At 43.0% G+C, this 16,963-nt stretch overlaps 2 protein-coding genes across 2 annotated transcripts; both read right to left on the minus strand.

Annotated features, from left to right (window-relative positions):
• Positions 1–669: 669 nt before the first annotated feature.
• Positions 670–10,933, minus strand: pcyt2 (phosphate cytidylyltransferase 2, ethanolamine). Its single transcript, XM_030059911.1, has 12 exons — positions 10,617–10,933; positions 7,039–7,127; positions 6,029–6,190; positions 5,692–5,843; positions 5,546–5,587; positions 5,227–5,365; positions 5,035–5,117; positions 4,673–4,750; positions 4,072–4,137; positions 3,758–3,823; positions 2,170–2,258; positions 670–2,027 (listed from the first exon to the last, which is right to left on the minus strand). Exons 1-12 carry the CDS (start codon positions 10,736–10,738, stop codon positions 1,913–1,915), a joined length of 1,203 nt encoding a protein of 400 aa, XP_029915771.1. The 5' UTR covers positions 10,739–10,933; the 3' UTR covers positions 670–1,912.
• An 888-nt stretch (positions 10,934–11,821) lies between these two features.
• sirt7 (sirtuin 7) lies at positions 11,822–16,911 on the minus strand. Its single transcript, XM_030063912.1, has 10 exons — positions 16,751–16,911; positions 16,456–16,593; positions 15,511–15,615; positions 15,362–15,432; positions 14,793–14,865; positions 14,604–14,702; positions 14,023–14,259; positions 13,746–13,826; positions 13,530–13,636; positions 11,822–13,120 (listed from the first exon to the last, which is right to left on the minus strand). Exons 1-10 carry the CDS (start codon positions 16,856–16,858, stop codon positions 12,907–12,909), a joined length of 1,233 nt encoding a protein of 410 aa, XP_029919772.1. The 5' UTR covers positions 16,859–16,911; the 3' UTR covers positions 11,822–12,906.
• Positions 16,912–16,963: the final 52 nt, after the last annotated feature.

Genomic DNA, 16,963 nt, shown 5'->3' on the forward strand with positions numbered 1-16,963 from the left:
TTGGACTTCCCTGGGAAGTGACGTGCACTGGACAAAATGTAGAGCCTAACACCTGATTTGCGCAATCTCACGTAGGCCATTGCACCTACGCTTTCTGAGAAGACTGATGCATTTCCATCCACATCCCAGTGATTCCCAAAGGTCCCTGGAGATCCTTGGCATGTAGAAGTTTTAATTCATCACTACAGTTATTTCGATCTTATTAAACCGACAGCTGACAACCTGTCCCACAACTTTTTTTTTTTAGTGCGGTGCCCCCGGCGATATGATGTGTTTGTTTACGAACACCGTTGCTTTTATTTCAGTAATTACAAATTATTACAACATGGGAAAAACATAGCAAGGGCCTTCTTGCCTGTCTTGCAGATCCGCCTCTGGTGCGCTTGGGTTGCGGATTAGAGGCTCTTTGTGTTTGTAATGAGGTGGCCGTTTGCAGTTTTTTTCGCCTCTGGCAGCAGTCACAGTGTGAATGGGACGGTCCCGGCCGGAGCTGTTTCTGAGCGGTGGTGGCCTCATTTCACTGAGTCAGCGAGCCGTGACTATCGGCTGATCCGAGCTGACCACGATCACCGGGCTGCGCTTTCATACCACAAACCTTGACTGGACATACCGGACAAGTTTGACCCCTTCCCTCCCCCCCGGCCCCCAACTAAAAAGAGAGCACACTTATTACCATATTATCGATGTTTATTTATTATGGGAAATTTACAGATTGCAATATAGTAACAGAGTCTGTGAAAATTCCCACAATGTATTAATTTCTCACTCTCTCATTGTCTCAGGTTTCCACCAGACCCACAGACACCGTGAAAAGCAGCACCACCAAGCACCAGTAAAAATTCATCTCCAAATTTAACTCATTACAAACACCAGACAGTAGCTTTCAATCTTTACACAGTATAAAAACTTGCAGAAGCAGGCTGACACTCATAATGGTTTCCAACTCTTTAACTCCTAAGATTATCTGAAATATTCCCAGGGAGAGGGAGAGAGAGGATTTCACTTCTCAAAGTACAGTTCGTAAAAGAGGAGTGAAGATGGAAGGACTAGTTTGAAGATTTATATTGCAACAGTGGCAGAGAAGCGCTAATATTTGAGACAATCAAAGATTCACAGCCCTTATATTAGTTTTACCTGAAGATATGAGGCACTATTATTATTTACATTGCAAAAAAAACACTCACACACTCACGCTCACTCATTCACCCAATATCTCACATGTTGAAAATTCAAATTAGAATCCATATTTTTAGATTAGACTACACGTCACAGCTCATTTAACTTAGTACATCAGTGTTTTGTTTTGTTTTTTGGACAAAAGAAGAAACAGACATCCCTTCTAAAATTTAAAATAAATCTAGAATTATTGCGTGTGTTAAAAGTAGATGACCTTCAGCCCTGTCAAAGAAACATCTAACATTGATTCATTAAAAACTCATTTTGGTTTAAAATCTGAAAACATAACTGACAATTACATAAAAACACTGTCAATAAGTTATGGATGCTTATAAACAACAAAACGCAACTACATCTATATAGGAACAGTAATGGAACTAAAAAAAAAAGTTAATTTCTCAGTGGACATAGGTATGTATAAAGAGATGTGCAGGTTAAATCATAGTGTGTCTCAAGTATTTGAATTCTTTAGTTTTTGTGAAGACAAATCTATTCTGATCCCGTTGATGTTGGGCGTTGTCTGTATAGACGGGCTGAGAGAATGTAACCCAGCATCATATGGGACATTTGTTCCCTAATTATAATCAACACCGGATTCTGGACCCACTGGACGGGATGAGACTGGACCAGGTGGGGCATCTGGTCAATGACGACCAGTCTGGCCCAGCGTGGGACGACCAGGATATCAGACACACGAGCCAGAGAGAACCAGTTTTGGCCCAGATTTGAAGTTGCGCTACTGAGTAACCTGGGCTGCAGCTTCATTCTGCTCCTCCTCCCTCTTCCTCATGGCCTCAATCACTGCCATTTCCTTTGCCTCCTTCTTCTGGTTTCTGGCCTCAAACTGCAGCCTGGGAACAAGGAAGAGGGCATGAATGCAACGTGAAGATGTACAGACAAAGGAGAATGAGGACAATCCATACAGAGAGAAATAAAATGCCAAGCAAGTGGAGTAGGAAGAATGAGTTAATTTATGGTTGTAAAGTCCCTGACCTGTTCGCAATGATCCTCTGGACGATGTCATCAGTGGTGAGACCGTTCCCACTATCTACAGTCCTGAATATCCCCCTCTTCTTTGGCTCCTGATGGCAAAAACACACACAACTGACTTTATCAAATGTAAATTAATGTCTTTTAGACCATATGTTCCCCTGTCCCAGACGTAGTGGCCCCAACATACTCACACTTTTTATATTTTAACAGCATTGGTCTAGATGCTGGTCTACTTGCTTCTAAAAGAAACTTTTCCCTCTAACTTCATATTATTTCAAAAGTGTGACATGCAATAGCTTTGCAAACATCTGTGAAGTGGTATTTGTGCAAACAATAACCTGTTGATCCAGAGGCTTGTTGATTGTTTCAAAAAACGACTACATGTGATAGGAACAATTAAGTTAAACTTCTTGATTTAATGAAATCCTCAGAGCTCAGCAGTGTTTCCAGCCACTTCTAGAGTTAGACCACAGTATCATCCCGCTGAATGGAACCAGGCTGGATGTGTGTGTGGTCACAGGTTTGCTGCACAACTGCCCTCATCCCAACATGAGTCAATCTGATGGACACCTGACCATACACTTTGGTTTCACCCCACAAATGCTCACTTGGGTATACAGCGACTGAGAAAATAGCATCATGTTGATCCTGTTGTCTTGAAGGAACTACTATAAGTGGTAATGGGTTCAGTGTGTGGTCTTACAATGTGCTGCATCAGGATGTTGCCTGGGTGTTACCTAACAAATGCATGGGATCTTACTGATGCAACATGTAGTGAGGACTGAGCTCAGATTTGGAAATTTGGTAATACCACATGACCCAAACACTGGCGAGACAGTGATCAACCCTGGCACTGAATCTGCAGTAAGCATAATTCCTGTTCAGCGATGAAACATACAAAAATCCAACATAATTGTTCTGCTACACTGCCCCAGTTATATAGCAAATAAAAACATTGTTTTCTGGAAATTCGAAAAATGATGCTGCTGGTGCTCAATCTGGCAACTGGCAGTTCTAAAGATGGCTGCTGGAATTTCTCAATAAATTCTCCCATGTCTGATAGCCTTGGTGAAGCTCCCCCATTTCCTTGGAGTTGTTTTCATGGGACAGAGAGAATTTGTTTTTTTTTTCTGTTTCTGGCTGCCCTACAGAATACATCTCCACAGCGAGAAGACAAAAAATGAATGGTCACTGAAATATGGAGCTCCAACAGCAATGTTCAATCATACTATCGTGGAGACATGTACAGTGCATTTTGGACGATTAACAAGTTACACATTTTTGCTCAAATTTGGATGGATAATCAAGATACCAATGAGATGATGGTGAGTGGATCTTATTAGCTTCCTCCTTTTCCCCCAAAATAATCATTTGTTGTGAACACTGTTAAAGAATATCAAAACTTGAATTTGGACTGGTTTTTTGTTGGAGCATGGCTGGCAAACTCTGTTTGAATCAGTTTCTAGGCCAAAAGCATAATTTGAACTTGAAACGATCTCACACAGCTTAAAAATGCAAACCAGTCACAATTAAATCACAGGCCTTTCTGAACTTTACTCGAACAAGGACAAGACAACTTTGCACTTACAGCGTAGGGGTCTGATCCATCCTTGTCTGGGAACACCTCTGTCTTGCCATGACACACCAGGTCGACCTGCACAAACATACACACCGACACCAGGTCAGACCAGCTGGCACCAAGCACAGAGACATACAGTGGGATGTGCAGCATGTACATGTGCACATCATCTGCACATCACTTTGCACTATGTTCACTCTCTGCACACATGCCCTGTTAATATTTCTCAGTGTGGCCAGTCCATTATCAGCATATAAAGCTGTATCTATCTGTCAGTGAATCAGTCTGTTTCCTTTAAGAACATACAGTGTGATCAGTCTTACCTTAAAATGATCCAGCAGGTCTTTTCCCACTGCATATGGTGCTCCTATCACCACCTCTGAAACATACTACAGTGAGAGAGAGCAATAAGAGGGCAATAATGACAGAAAAAGATCAGTTCAGCGTGAAAGGACAAACTTGAACTTACTTTAATTTACATGCATATTATGATACAGACATGCTATAGTGAGGCCCAGGGTGAGGGTGTTATTGTACACACGCCTAAACTCCAGTAACCCAGAGTTGAGTCAGTCCAGCACTGAGTAAAAATGCTGGCAACAGCACAGTAATTTAGTGGTTTTGGGATTGTGTAATGAATGTTGTTTGCATAATGTTCTCACAGGTTGATTTAACCTCTCTCTCTCACACACACACACACACACACACACACACACACACACACACACACACAGTGCAGACAGGGGCACAGAGTCTCATTGTTCTCATCTGGTAGCAGATCAGCAGTGAATGGTGGGGGACAAGGCCAAGGCCAAGCTTGGCCTGCAGTATTGCGAGTGTGCTTTGTAGGAACACATCCCACTCTGGGAAACATTTAAGAGTCCCTGCATGTGGGTGTGCCCGTCCGTGTGTGTATATACTCACCCTACAAGCCAGGACACTCAGCGTTCTCTCGTGGATGTTCATGATTGGGTAGTTCTTCCCCTTGTAACGATTGACCTCCTGGAGGAGGGAGGAACGAAAAGTCGACACATTTACATTTGAGCCATTCAGCCAACACTCTGTTCAGAGCGACACAGTTAGTGCAACAGGGCAGTGGCCTTTTATTCCTAACTGCCAAAATATCAAGCAAGCAAGATGAGCTTTAGAAGAGGGTACCCTTCCTGTCTAACCCTCAAGCGAGAGCTACTGTTACTTTTCAGGATGCTGACCAAGCAGGGAGGGCTGAGGCTCTTGTGTGAATGTTTTACCGAGGTGTGTGTATGCAAGTGAGTAAGCGGGTTTACCTGGTCAAAGTGCAGACCTACGATGACGTACGGCCTCTCTGCTTGCTTATAGACCATCTCTAGGAAATCGACATGGCCGATGTCTGGCAAGAATCTGTCAAGGCAACAACATCACACTCACACAGGAATGTTTCCTTCTTTGCTCCCACCCTTTGTAGTTACGCTCTTTCTATCTGCACATGGTAAGGATACGGAAGAGGTCAAAGGCCCCAGCTACATAGATGATGCTGTCGCCCGGCTGGGGCTCCTTTCCTGAGGCAAACTGGATGATCTTTTGGGATGTCTGGAGGAACTGAGACACTCCTGTCCAAGGACTGTGTCCTTTAGGACCCTGGAACAGAACAAAATATAATGAATCCCACCAATCATTAGGACAAAAACAGAACAGACAGTGCCCCCCTGTGGGAGAAGTTATCTACTACAAGTACTCAATCACACAAATCTCCAATTCATTTCTTTTTCTTTTTTTACGATACTAAAAAGAGGAGGTTGTCAAAAAAAGGCCATTCACCTTGCCAAAGTTGTCTGTGTGCTGCTGGTAGTCTGGGTTATCCTACAGAAAAAGGAGTAAGGCGATAAGATATTAAACCAACACCCTAAACAAACAAAAGACCACTGTCCAGACTGATACGGACACAAACACACAGACAAACTCACCATGTTGCTGTGATGGGCTTTGGTCATGAGCAGCATGCGTCCCACCAAGTCAGTGGTAGAGACGCCCTGTGTGCGTTTACACTCGCGGTAACGACCCTCACGTTTCACCTCTTCATATGTGTCCTTGCCATCCACCGTCAGTGTAATGTCATCTGGTAAACAGACACCAGAAAATTTGTCTTTCATCAACAGCACAATCATCACATTTGAAGGATTTTTTGCATCATGTGTGAGTACAATATTCAGCACTGAGGAGGATTTTTCCATGCTGTGGAATAGTAACAACACCGGTGAGTGAAGAAGTCAGGACACAGAAAGCAGCCTTCCAGTGATTTACCTCCGTGCACACAGAAGTCACAATTGTATTTGTCCAGTGTCTCCAGGGTGGTGACGTAAGGCGCTCCCTCTACTATTTCATCCACCCACTTGATGGCTCGCACCATCTTGTAGCGCTCTTCCTGGGTGAAGACTGGAGGACCTTTGTGCTTGGAAATCTCAGCTTTAGGGGAAGAGTGAGAGTTGCTTGTTACCTTAACATCTTATTATCTGTGCAACAAGAGAGGAATAATATGCATCCTGTTAGTCAGGACCCTGAGGCAGAGCAGAGGAGCCTCCCTGTACACAGCCCCACTTAACACACACCTGCTTACCAAATCATCTGTTAAATATATCGATTTTAAATAATTTTATTACAAGTTAAAATACCTCACAAACTCCAGTACAACAATGGAAATGTTGATGGGTTACACTGCAACAAAACTACAACAAATCAAGTTAAGACTGCCGTTCATTCTTAAACCAGCAATCAAAGGTTTCTTGCTCTAGGTATCTAACCTTTATGTATCTAATGCTGTCTTTATACAAGTGACCCTTCAAATATGCTGTTGCATAACTGGGACAAAACTGATCAACAAGTGTTTTTCATCAACCTTTTACCCAGTTTGATGACCTTCACACTGTGGGAGGAGAATCCACAGGAACCACTGTATCTCATGCAGCTATTACCTTTGTTTATTTTGTTAGTGATTATTGCATGATCAGGCTATTTATATTGTATGTTCATTGTATTGTCCATAGATTTGGGGTGTTTTCACTGATTTTCTAATATTCAAAAAAAATAAAATAAAATAAAATAAAATAAAAAAAAATTAAAGGAGTTCTCTGTCACCTCAAGCAAACAGCAGGTTGCCGACTTCCACACAGGTGGTGGAAACACTTATTATTAAAATTCTACTTATAATGCAGATGATTACTGTTGTTACTATGGCATTTGCAAAGGCACTTCTGCGGTTTCATTTTACACAGAACAGTTGTATCTGTGTGCATGTGAGTCTGAGAGGCCCTTACCATCTGTATGCACTCCAACAATGAGGTAATCTCCCATTGCCTTTGCCTGCCGTAGCTGGTTGGAGTGGCCATAGTGCACCATGTCATAACTGGAACACAGAGGGAAATGTCATCAGCATGTAAAATATTAGACAGGCCCTAAGGCAAAACACGATTCTAGATAGTTACTAGATCCTGGTTGGAAAAAAATGCAGGGAATCTGGCCTGTACAGCTAGCACCCCATGGCTATGATTTGCCTGAGGCTCTGAGATTCACAGAGTTCTTGCCCTTGCATGTAGAGCACTTTTGTTTTTAAAAGTACTCAATATGCAAATGTTGCTGTCATCAGATCTTAAAACACATAACACAGATTTTTGCAGCATGGTGAGCGATGATATGATGGTGTGTTTGTGCAACGAGCCCAGGTTCATTTTATGTCGGCCAGTCAGTATTCACATTTATGCTGCAAGCTCTTGCGGCTTCCTGATTTGAGAAAAGAAGGGCTTAATACAATTTTTGTTCTTTCTGAGTCTTTTGGCTAGCGGTTTGTCAAGTCTGTCATGTTTGCATGTTTGGGAATGTGCTCTTCTTCAGCACGCCACAGTTTCACATTCCTACAGGCACAGTGGCAGATTTGTCTAGCCACAGTTGCCCACTGGCCACCTTTCCACTATCACACCACTGTGAGCTAGAGCTATCTCCGAGCCAGACAGTGTTAATGGCCTGCTGTGGGCGGCCAGAGCAGCTGGTGTTTAGGATGCTAGGGGGCTACTGATATTAGAGTTCAAGGGAGAGGGAAAAGTTTCCCATTAGTGCTGAAAGGATCAGTCAATTAATCAATTACGATTTTGGTAATTGTTTAACTGTTTCAGTCCTTGACCAAGTGAAAATACCCATTACCTGGACAAAGTTTCACAAATGCTCAGCTTTGCTAGCTTTTCTCAATTTCATATTAGAAATTGAGTGGGTGGCAGTGGTGGCTTCTTATCAAACTAAGTAAGCAATTTTAATTTATCACTTACTTTTATTGCTAAGCTATCACTGAGCTCTGGTAATTACTCCTAGTCTTTTTACTATAGTTAACATTTTCCAGCCATCTTCAGTCCATGAAAATGATTTTCACTGAAGATGATCCAATGATAGGAGCATTTGCACTACATCTGAGCATTTTCTAAGAACTTATCTTTTTCATTAAAAAAGAAAAGCAATCTCGCTTCAAACGTGCCTCAGTGGTTCTGTCAATAGTGTGCAGCCTTTTTGGAGCTATGCTTGAGTGATTTTTTGGTCAGCACACCTATAAGGACTTTGAATTGGACATTATTAAAAGGCAGGACACTACTCTGAACATTTAACAGCCAACATGATTACTGAATTAATCAAAAAAATCAAGTTATTATAATCCATTCTCATTCCCTGCCCCTATTTCCCCACTTGGTCCAGAGATTCAAGGATAATCTTTCAGTAACACATCTGCTTCATCATTTTAGGCTCTTGCCACACTGTTTTGTTAACATTCACATCAAGAAAGCTTCTTCCCACCAGATCAAACAGCTTGTCGCGAAGTGGCCCTAGCTGTCACTACACCTCTCCTCCCTAATGACATTATCACAAGCCTCTAGTCTGACATCCCTTAAGCGTTATCCCCCATCCTCACTCACACTGGACAGGATCACTCCGACACCATGCTCTTAACTGTAAATCTGCCTTCATGGGAGTGATATACACATACAGCCATGGATAAATGTACCACAGTAAAGGCTTATCCTTGGTGTTATGCCTACGCTAAATACTAAGCAAATGGTGGTTGTTGCTAAATCCATGAAGCAAGCATAGAAAATGGATGGATGGATGGTTATAGCGAATGGAAAACATCACACAGGAGCTGCAGGACAGACTGCTGGGTAGGTGCTTGGGTTTTGGCCAACAATGCACTTTTACTTGACCACTACCAAGACAAAATTCTGACATTTCATCTCCCCTTTATTGCTGCCCTGGATGGTGTCATTGCTCTTTCTTGCCTCCTAATATTCGGTCTCTTATTAAATATTAATGCCATCCCTCTCAATATCTCTTTCCATCTAACCCCCCGAAACAGTTTACCAGTACTCACCATAACAACATGCTGTTTTTGTATGGTAGAGGACAACATGTTCAGTATGTTAGTTATTTATAACCACCACACAAGATGGCCATGTCACACTGGCTATCACCAACTCACAGTCACTTCCTTAAGTAACCAGTGAGTTCAGGAAAGAACTTATGGGCTTTTCAAGTAGGTTTGCTCTTTGCCTCAGCTACATCACATGAACACGTGAAAGTCCCTGGTCTTTGGCTTCCAATACAACCACGTGACATTAAGAATGGTTAACATAACTACACTGAGGAGATTCACCACTTATTTTGGCTTGTATTTTGAGCGTCACAAACAACTCTCTGATGTTTGCTTGTGCCAAAGACGGGGAGCAGGGGGGCATTTCAAAAGTTTACCCAACCTTTATCAGACATCAAACCTGACTACAAACAAACAGTGGGTAGTCTCATTTTAATGGCTGATAATAAAGAAATAAAATGATTTCTTTTTTTATTATTTTTATAAAAATGTATGTTTTATTGAATACTTTATTTTATTCTGTAATAAATTAAATAAAGCAGCTTCCATTATGGGTGACCATCAGTACCACATTGGTCAAGACTCATCAGGCAAGACAAAGATTTAAACGAAGTGAGACATCTTGCTAGACTCATATAAGCCAAGATAGGAGGCCAGACTAACACTGAGATGTAGGAGACAGTTTTATATACTGCTGAAGTGGTTTGGGAGTGAGGAAACACATCAAAGTGCTGCCTGCCATATCTCTTGGTCAGTGACATATGATCTGGGAGGCACTTTACAAACTCCAGCCTCTGTGTGGGCAGCCCAACACTGTCATCCTAATGCCTGAGGGATCAGTTTCACAATTTACCTCCAGGTGGATATTATTCTTTAATGCTAATGCCAATCCTCTCCGGGCTTGATTTCTCTCTAACACACACACAATATCACACTTTCACCATAATTCAAAACAGCCTCAGGAGTGTAATCAGTAATTTACGAGGTTGTTCTTATAAGTGAGGACCTTGAACCCAACAGCACTTGGCGTTATATCCGCAAATGACATCGTCGCTGTTTAGACTGCAGTGTGGATGAAAACTGATGTTAACACTGACACATTGACGAAAAAAAACTCAGCAAATGGCTATTGTATGTGATGAAACTGCTCACTTGACACTCCCTCCTTTGACTGGGCTGGGCAGCTAGTAGCATGCTTGGGGCTTTCAGTTTCAAGAATGATGAAATATGCTTATGAGGAAAATGCACGTGTCCATGGTTAATATTGGAGACACAATAGCAACAACTCTGGAGATTAGTAGGCGATAATGTAACGATTTAAATAACTCACATATCCTGTTGCTAACGTTAATCAGCTAGCTAACGCTCGCACACTAGCTATCAAACTAGTCGGTTTCTTTTCAAAACTTGGAAGTGCTACCGGGTGAAAGACAAAAGTCCCTTAGCTTCCAGAAAGCTGCTGCATCGTTGTCCAGAGCACAGACTCACCAGCCGTCACACCACAGCCGCACGACACGCTTCCTTTTCTCCGGACTACGGACCGAATCTCCCGGCTTGGCAGCGGCTTCACACCCCGGCTCATGTGCTGCGTGGTGACCGTTCTTGATCATTTCGATTGGTTCAGGCAAGCGGCTGAGCAGTAGTCCAAATTTAAAAAAATATATACAATGATTATACTTCTGTTTAAAAAAGCATTCAACTTAAAAAGCCCCACTCTCCTTGAAGAATACTTAATATCCCGGCTCGGTGCTTCCGAGGCTGTAACTGACGCCCGAGCTGCGGACGCCGCCTACGCACGGAGCTACGTCACCATCGGACGAATCCGCTCAGAGCGCTGACAGGTTACGTAATCGCTCGTGTCACGTGACCAAGCGAATTAGACATACCGTATTTCACCAATTAATCGCCCGGCCGCAAATAGCCGCCTGGTTCTTATAAACGCCTGGGGTCTGCACGCATTTTGCGTATTAAACGCCCACCCGAATAACCGCCGGGGCGATTATTTGCATTATATGTAGGTAACCCAAAGTAAGGCTATTCACCTTATTTTTGCAGAAGTAAACAGTTAGCCGCACAATAACAGTGCGGCACCTCCGTTTTCTGTCAAAATAAGAGCGCTCGCTAACGTTAGAACAAAAGGGTGTACCGTAATATTAAATCGACCGACTGAAAATATGTTGGATAGTAGCTGTCATCACGATAATGACCTGGTGCAAAAATAAATAAAGGCCTGCAGCGAATAGCCGCCTGGTTCTTTTAAACGCCCGGGGTCCAAGTCGATTTTGCATATTAAACGCCCGGGCGATTAATTGGTGAAATACGGTATTCTAAGGGAGGTACCGAGCGGGGTCAAACCCTCCAGTGTTTTTTCTGAGACACACCACAAAGAGAACCTGGGTGGCATTCTCTCAGTTACTTCTAACAGTTCTGACAAGGATCAGCACACACAGGTTTAAGTCAGCTCGTCCAGTGATTACTGGGAGCAAAGCTTTAAGCAGCTGAAGAAGTCACTGGGGTGCAGAGCAGAAGCCCTCACACCACAAGCTCCTCAGTCTGTTTAGCAGATTTGGACAGAATAAGCCACAAAAAGCACAATAGAGTAAGGAGCCTTCCTGGCACAAAGAACAAACCCCAGCTGAAGGATGCTCCTGGGCTGGTGGCAGAGCTCAAGTCATTTTCAGAGGCAGTAGGTAATACCACATTTTGTTTTAATCCAGCAGGACAAAGCAACAGGCAGTGAACTTCAGACAGGTTATACTAACAGACATACTGGAACATTTTATTGTTTCACAAATACTGTTTTTTTCCCCCCTCAAAATACAAAGTAGTCTTTTAAATCCTGTTTAAGCACCATGGGAGATTTAGGAATGCTGGCAACTAGGCTCAACATGATTAGTCTAGACTTCCTTGACCCCCCATCTTTTGTTTATGGTGTGGATTGTGACTGATAATACTACTGCATCATCCTGAGATTAACTATTAGAGATGTCTATGTAGTCATTTGGCAGATTCATTATCACCAACTGCAAAAAACAACAACTAACCACAATCAAAGTCAAAGTCAAGTTTCCTTCATAATTTGTGTAACAAAAGGAGTTGGTGATGCCTCCAGAAAAGTTAAGCTAAAAATATAAACACAATAAAAAAAAAAGAGCAAGTTCAGTAAACCAAGGTACTCGCTATATTACTGCAAACCTGAGGACGATAGCAGCAGGGTGAACGTCTATCACGATTTCAGGAATACTCTTAAAACAACCGAAATAACTTTCAAATTAACATTATTTCCTCATGTCAAACTATACTGACTGCAAACTTTGTTGAGTAAGGTGCAATCAACAATACAAAACAAATTATAAACCATCTGTAAAGGAAAAAATCTGTAAAAAATATTTACTTTGAGCAATATATCTACAAAATGCTCTCAAATCTCTTGACTACCTCTGACCTAAATCATTAGAGTCATGTTGTATAAAGTAAGTCCCTTTACATTGACAATGATCATCTGTTAATTTTGCATTTTCCTTGCCAAATATAATCCTTAAAAAGAGGTAAGGTGGTCCTAGATTGGTGTCTAAAGCATCCCATCATCCACCGGTACAGATTATACTGTTTGGCTGATCCAGGCTCAAAGAGGGCTTCAAATTCGAAATCTGAATGAACACACGACATGACAGTCCAAGTCATCAGGACTCAAACTGATATGAGGATCCTCAAATGACCCTGATCACTGGTTACTGCATCCTACACGACTGCAGCGAGTGCAGTCTGGTGCCTTCCATTACGCAGCGTTTTTCTTTTTCTGCTTCTTCTTCCTTCCTTTAGAGTAGCCTCGTCCGAACCAGCCGCCCTGCACAGCGGTGGCCTCAGTCTGTCCCTGGGTGTCGGGCGAGTGGTCCTCCTGTCCAGCAGGGGGCGCTATGACTTCACGCGTGTGGCTGCTCTCCTCTTCTGGCCGCAGAGGTGTGGCAAGGCTGAAGATTGGGTCCTCTGCCCTGGTGACACAGAATCAAGCGAACATGATTTAAAAACCAAAGGATTTGCAATGCCTCTCTAATTTTTGTGTACATGTATGTTAAGAATGATCTGGAATTTGAATACGATGTTCAATAAAGTGCCAATAATGCCTTTTAAGCTATACTGTATGTTCCTCTCTATTTTCTATTTGGATGTTTTATTACTATGCCTATAATTGTGGAGAGGACTTTCACTGAAAACGGCTTGACTAGCATTTCTTATTGACCTCAGAAGGGGCCAAGGGTCGTTTGTGTTTCTCACAATAGATAGAGAAAACACAGTGTCGCCTTTCTGTATGCTTCTCGTCTGATAAAACAGCCCAGTTACTTTTTTATTATAACGTTTGCATTAGTGCACATGTGTTTAATTAATCCATGGGTTCCTCACTTGTCATAATCAGGAATCTGCATGTTCAGCTCTTCCATTAGCAGTCTCATGACGTCATCACACTTGCCATGAATCTTCAGCGTGGCTAGGTCGTCTTTTGGCGTCCACTGAAACACAGACGTGGTTGACACAATCACCCTCTGAGCAGCAACGGCAAATCAGAGGCATCTCGTTTGAAATTCCAGTTGTCCAGGTAAAAAGACACAAGAAGTGTACCTGTAAGTTGATGATGTAGAGTTTGGGTCTTTTGCTTACTGGTCGGTTCATGCACCACAAACAGGCATATTTCTTCAGCACCTACATGAGTGAAAGACAAAATGTGTCCATCTATGCAGTTCTGAACATGTTGCAAGCCAACAAGCACCTGAACTATCAATTCTAATAAATCAATACCAGCGACCAACTGACCTATCACCTCACTGAATCACACAGCCTTCACTGACACACTGCCGCCCATGAGCCCACCCATGGCTTACAGGTTTACACAGCCTACCTTCAGACTGGAGCCCAAGCAGAGGATGACATCTGCCATCTTGGCGGCCTCGGCAGCTCCCTTCCAGTTCAGAGGCTGCTCCAGGGTCCCACGCTCCCCGAAGTGCACGATGGTGTCTCTGAGCTCACCACCGCAGTGGGTGCAGCTGCGTCCCGTCCCGTGGCGGTGCAGCGACGTCCGCTCCGTCACATCAAACGAGCGCACGTACTCCCTGGCCGGGGAACAGGACGTGCACACCTGGGAACGGGACGCAAAACCCACCACGTCAGAGTCAGTGCTTAATTTTAGGAAATACTTTGAGGATGGTGTAAATTCCAGAAGAATATAATTAGTGTGTTAACACTTTGGTAAAACAGTTGTGGGAGGAAAATCCTTCCAAAATGCTGATTTCTGGTGATGTGACTGAAAAAAAATGTGATTACATTTCTAGAATGTGGAGATCTTGCAGAATGACTGGAAGAAAGAGACTGTGGGCAGGGTTTGTATTTCTGCATGTGTGTGAGCAAGGGAACCAAAGAGAGGATGAGTGTGTGTGTGTGTGTGTGTGTGTGTGCATGTGTGTGTATTTGTGTCTGCCTCACCTCAATAAACATGTTTCCATGGAGTTCAGAGAGGGCATGTCTAGGAAGTCCACTACGCAGGTGAAGTCCATCACAGTTTTGAGACACCACATGCTGGACCTTTGGACACACACACACACACACATACATACAAATAAATACTTATAGAACACCTACCGGTATAAATGATCCAAGATAAGTCCCACCTACCAGCTTCTCCTTATGCAGCATCCTAATGCACATGTGTGTGAGGGTCGGCTCTGCTTTACTCAGATCAGACGCACTGTTGAAGAAAAAACAAAAATAAAAATGACAGATAAGAGGTTAAGGATCGATAAATATTCTGCAGTCTCACCTGAGTATTTGTGCGTTGACACATCCAAACTAAATTCACTTCTGACAAACGATGCAGCTGACATTACACAGTGTAATGAGTAAGACAACCTTTACAACTAGGAAGTGGAACTGCCAAACAAATAAAGTACATCTCACATCAGCTGCCACATCTCTTGAGACGGACTGGCTGGTTTCCCACAATGCTACAAGAGCTGATTTAGAGGGAACAAAAATATCTTTACTGGTCTTCCTTCTCAGGTTCTAGCCGAACTTGTCAAGATTATAGTCATTATTATAAATTTCCATGATGTTTACAAGAGTTTAGGAATCATTTTCTTCAAAATTTCCAGGCATGGAAAACACATTTTCAAATTCCGTGACATTTCCAGGATTTTCATCACAGTAGAAACTGACTGCATCATAACAAAGAGCATGTGTCAGACCTGACTGCCCGTCCCTTCTGCAGCTGTGTCCACACCCCATTAGGACCCCTGTAATCTGGGATAGACGCTGCCTGAAACACAGCATATAATAATTAGTCCAGTAAGATGTTACCATGAAGAGGAAAAGTAAGACACAGAGTTGGGCGTACCGTGCTGATGCCGGCTCCAGTGTAAACCACCAGGTGTTGTGCATGTTTGACCGCCTCAGCCAGCTGACTGACTTTATTCTTCAGCTCTTCTGCGTCATCAAACACCTGCAGCACGGGACATATGAGAGGTTTAAAGCCAATACCATGTGCGCCTGATGTATCGAGTGACAACCCAGGAGGGTAACAGGGTTTCCTTTCACCTCATTTGTCATCGTGACTGATCTGCAAGCAAGAGCGGTGTTTAGTGACGCCAGAGACGAAGGAATGACAAGGGTTTGTGTAAAGAGTCGACATACTGCACAGCTAAGAGCCGTTTAATGGTTAAAAAAAATATAAAAATGATCACAACACTTACTGACAAATACATGTGCGTTGGATGCTGTAAGACTAGTGCCAAAACTGAAATGAACAGATTTACAGCGGAAGTTGTAGTAAATGAAAGTGCTTTTTTTTTTTTTTTTTTAAATAATGCATCTGATCCACAGCACGAGAAAAAAGGTTAACGCAAGAATGCAGTAGAAGTAAAGACACCTATAGAAAAGTTTAGCCACTTTTAGGATAAACACTAATTGTACAAAATATTAGTGATATCTTACTGATGCCAAGTTGCAAGTCCATTTGCACAATCATCATCTCAAACCTCAGAGATGTTTGCTTTCTATTCTTTCATCTACATCTTCTCATCAGTGGCTGGTATTAATTAAAGGAAATCAATAAAGTACAATGGTATGTTCCTAGACTCATCTCATCAGTGGACTTCAAGTGTCCCGTCATGATAAGTAGCATTAATGATGTGAATTGCATGACGACAGGTTTTTAGGTTTAGGCTTTATTACACTGTTGTTGCCATATGATGACCACCCAAGGTATCTTCCTCTTTATTTACTGCATCACTGAGTCAATGCAAGATCCCTCAGACTTTAGTACACAGTAGGACGTGCTCACCTCCTCCTGCTTCCTCTTGAGCACATTTCTGCGGACCTGTCTCCGGCACAGCTCCTCCACGGTGTCCCGGTGCCGCAGCAGCGCCGCGGCCTCCTCCTCTGACCGCTCGGCCTCCGCTTTCTTCAGGATCCTCGCCACCTTTGCCAAGTCAAGCACCAGACATCAACCCAGGCGTCCACGGCGTCATTAAATGCACGGTTATGAACACAAGGAAGTTATGCTTATGCACAGCTAGTGATAGTTTAGCCTAGCTCGGTGGAAAACACGCTTAAAATGTGCCGCTCTCCAGTCTTACCAGTTTAAATATGCCCTGCTCGCTTTCCCGTTGCAGGATCTTGGCTCTTTGCAGCGCCTTCTTCTCCGCCCGTGAGGAAGATCCACCAGTCCCGGCGTCTTCATCCATTGTTTTCTCAGCTGTAAGGCTAGTGTCGAAAGCTGTTCAAAACAATGCGCATACTGCCAACAACCAACGACAGCCAACGTGGATGCTGGCTGCAAAACCGACAGC

The sequence above is a fragment of the Myripristis murdjan genome, chromosome 1, assembly GCF_902150065.1.
Source record: "Myripristis murdjan chromosome 1, fMyrMur1.1, whole genome shotgun sequence".
Taxonomy (NCBI): domain Eukaryota; kingdom Metazoa; phylum Chordata; class Actinopteri; order Holocentriformes; family Holocentridae; genus Myripristis; species Myripristis murdjan.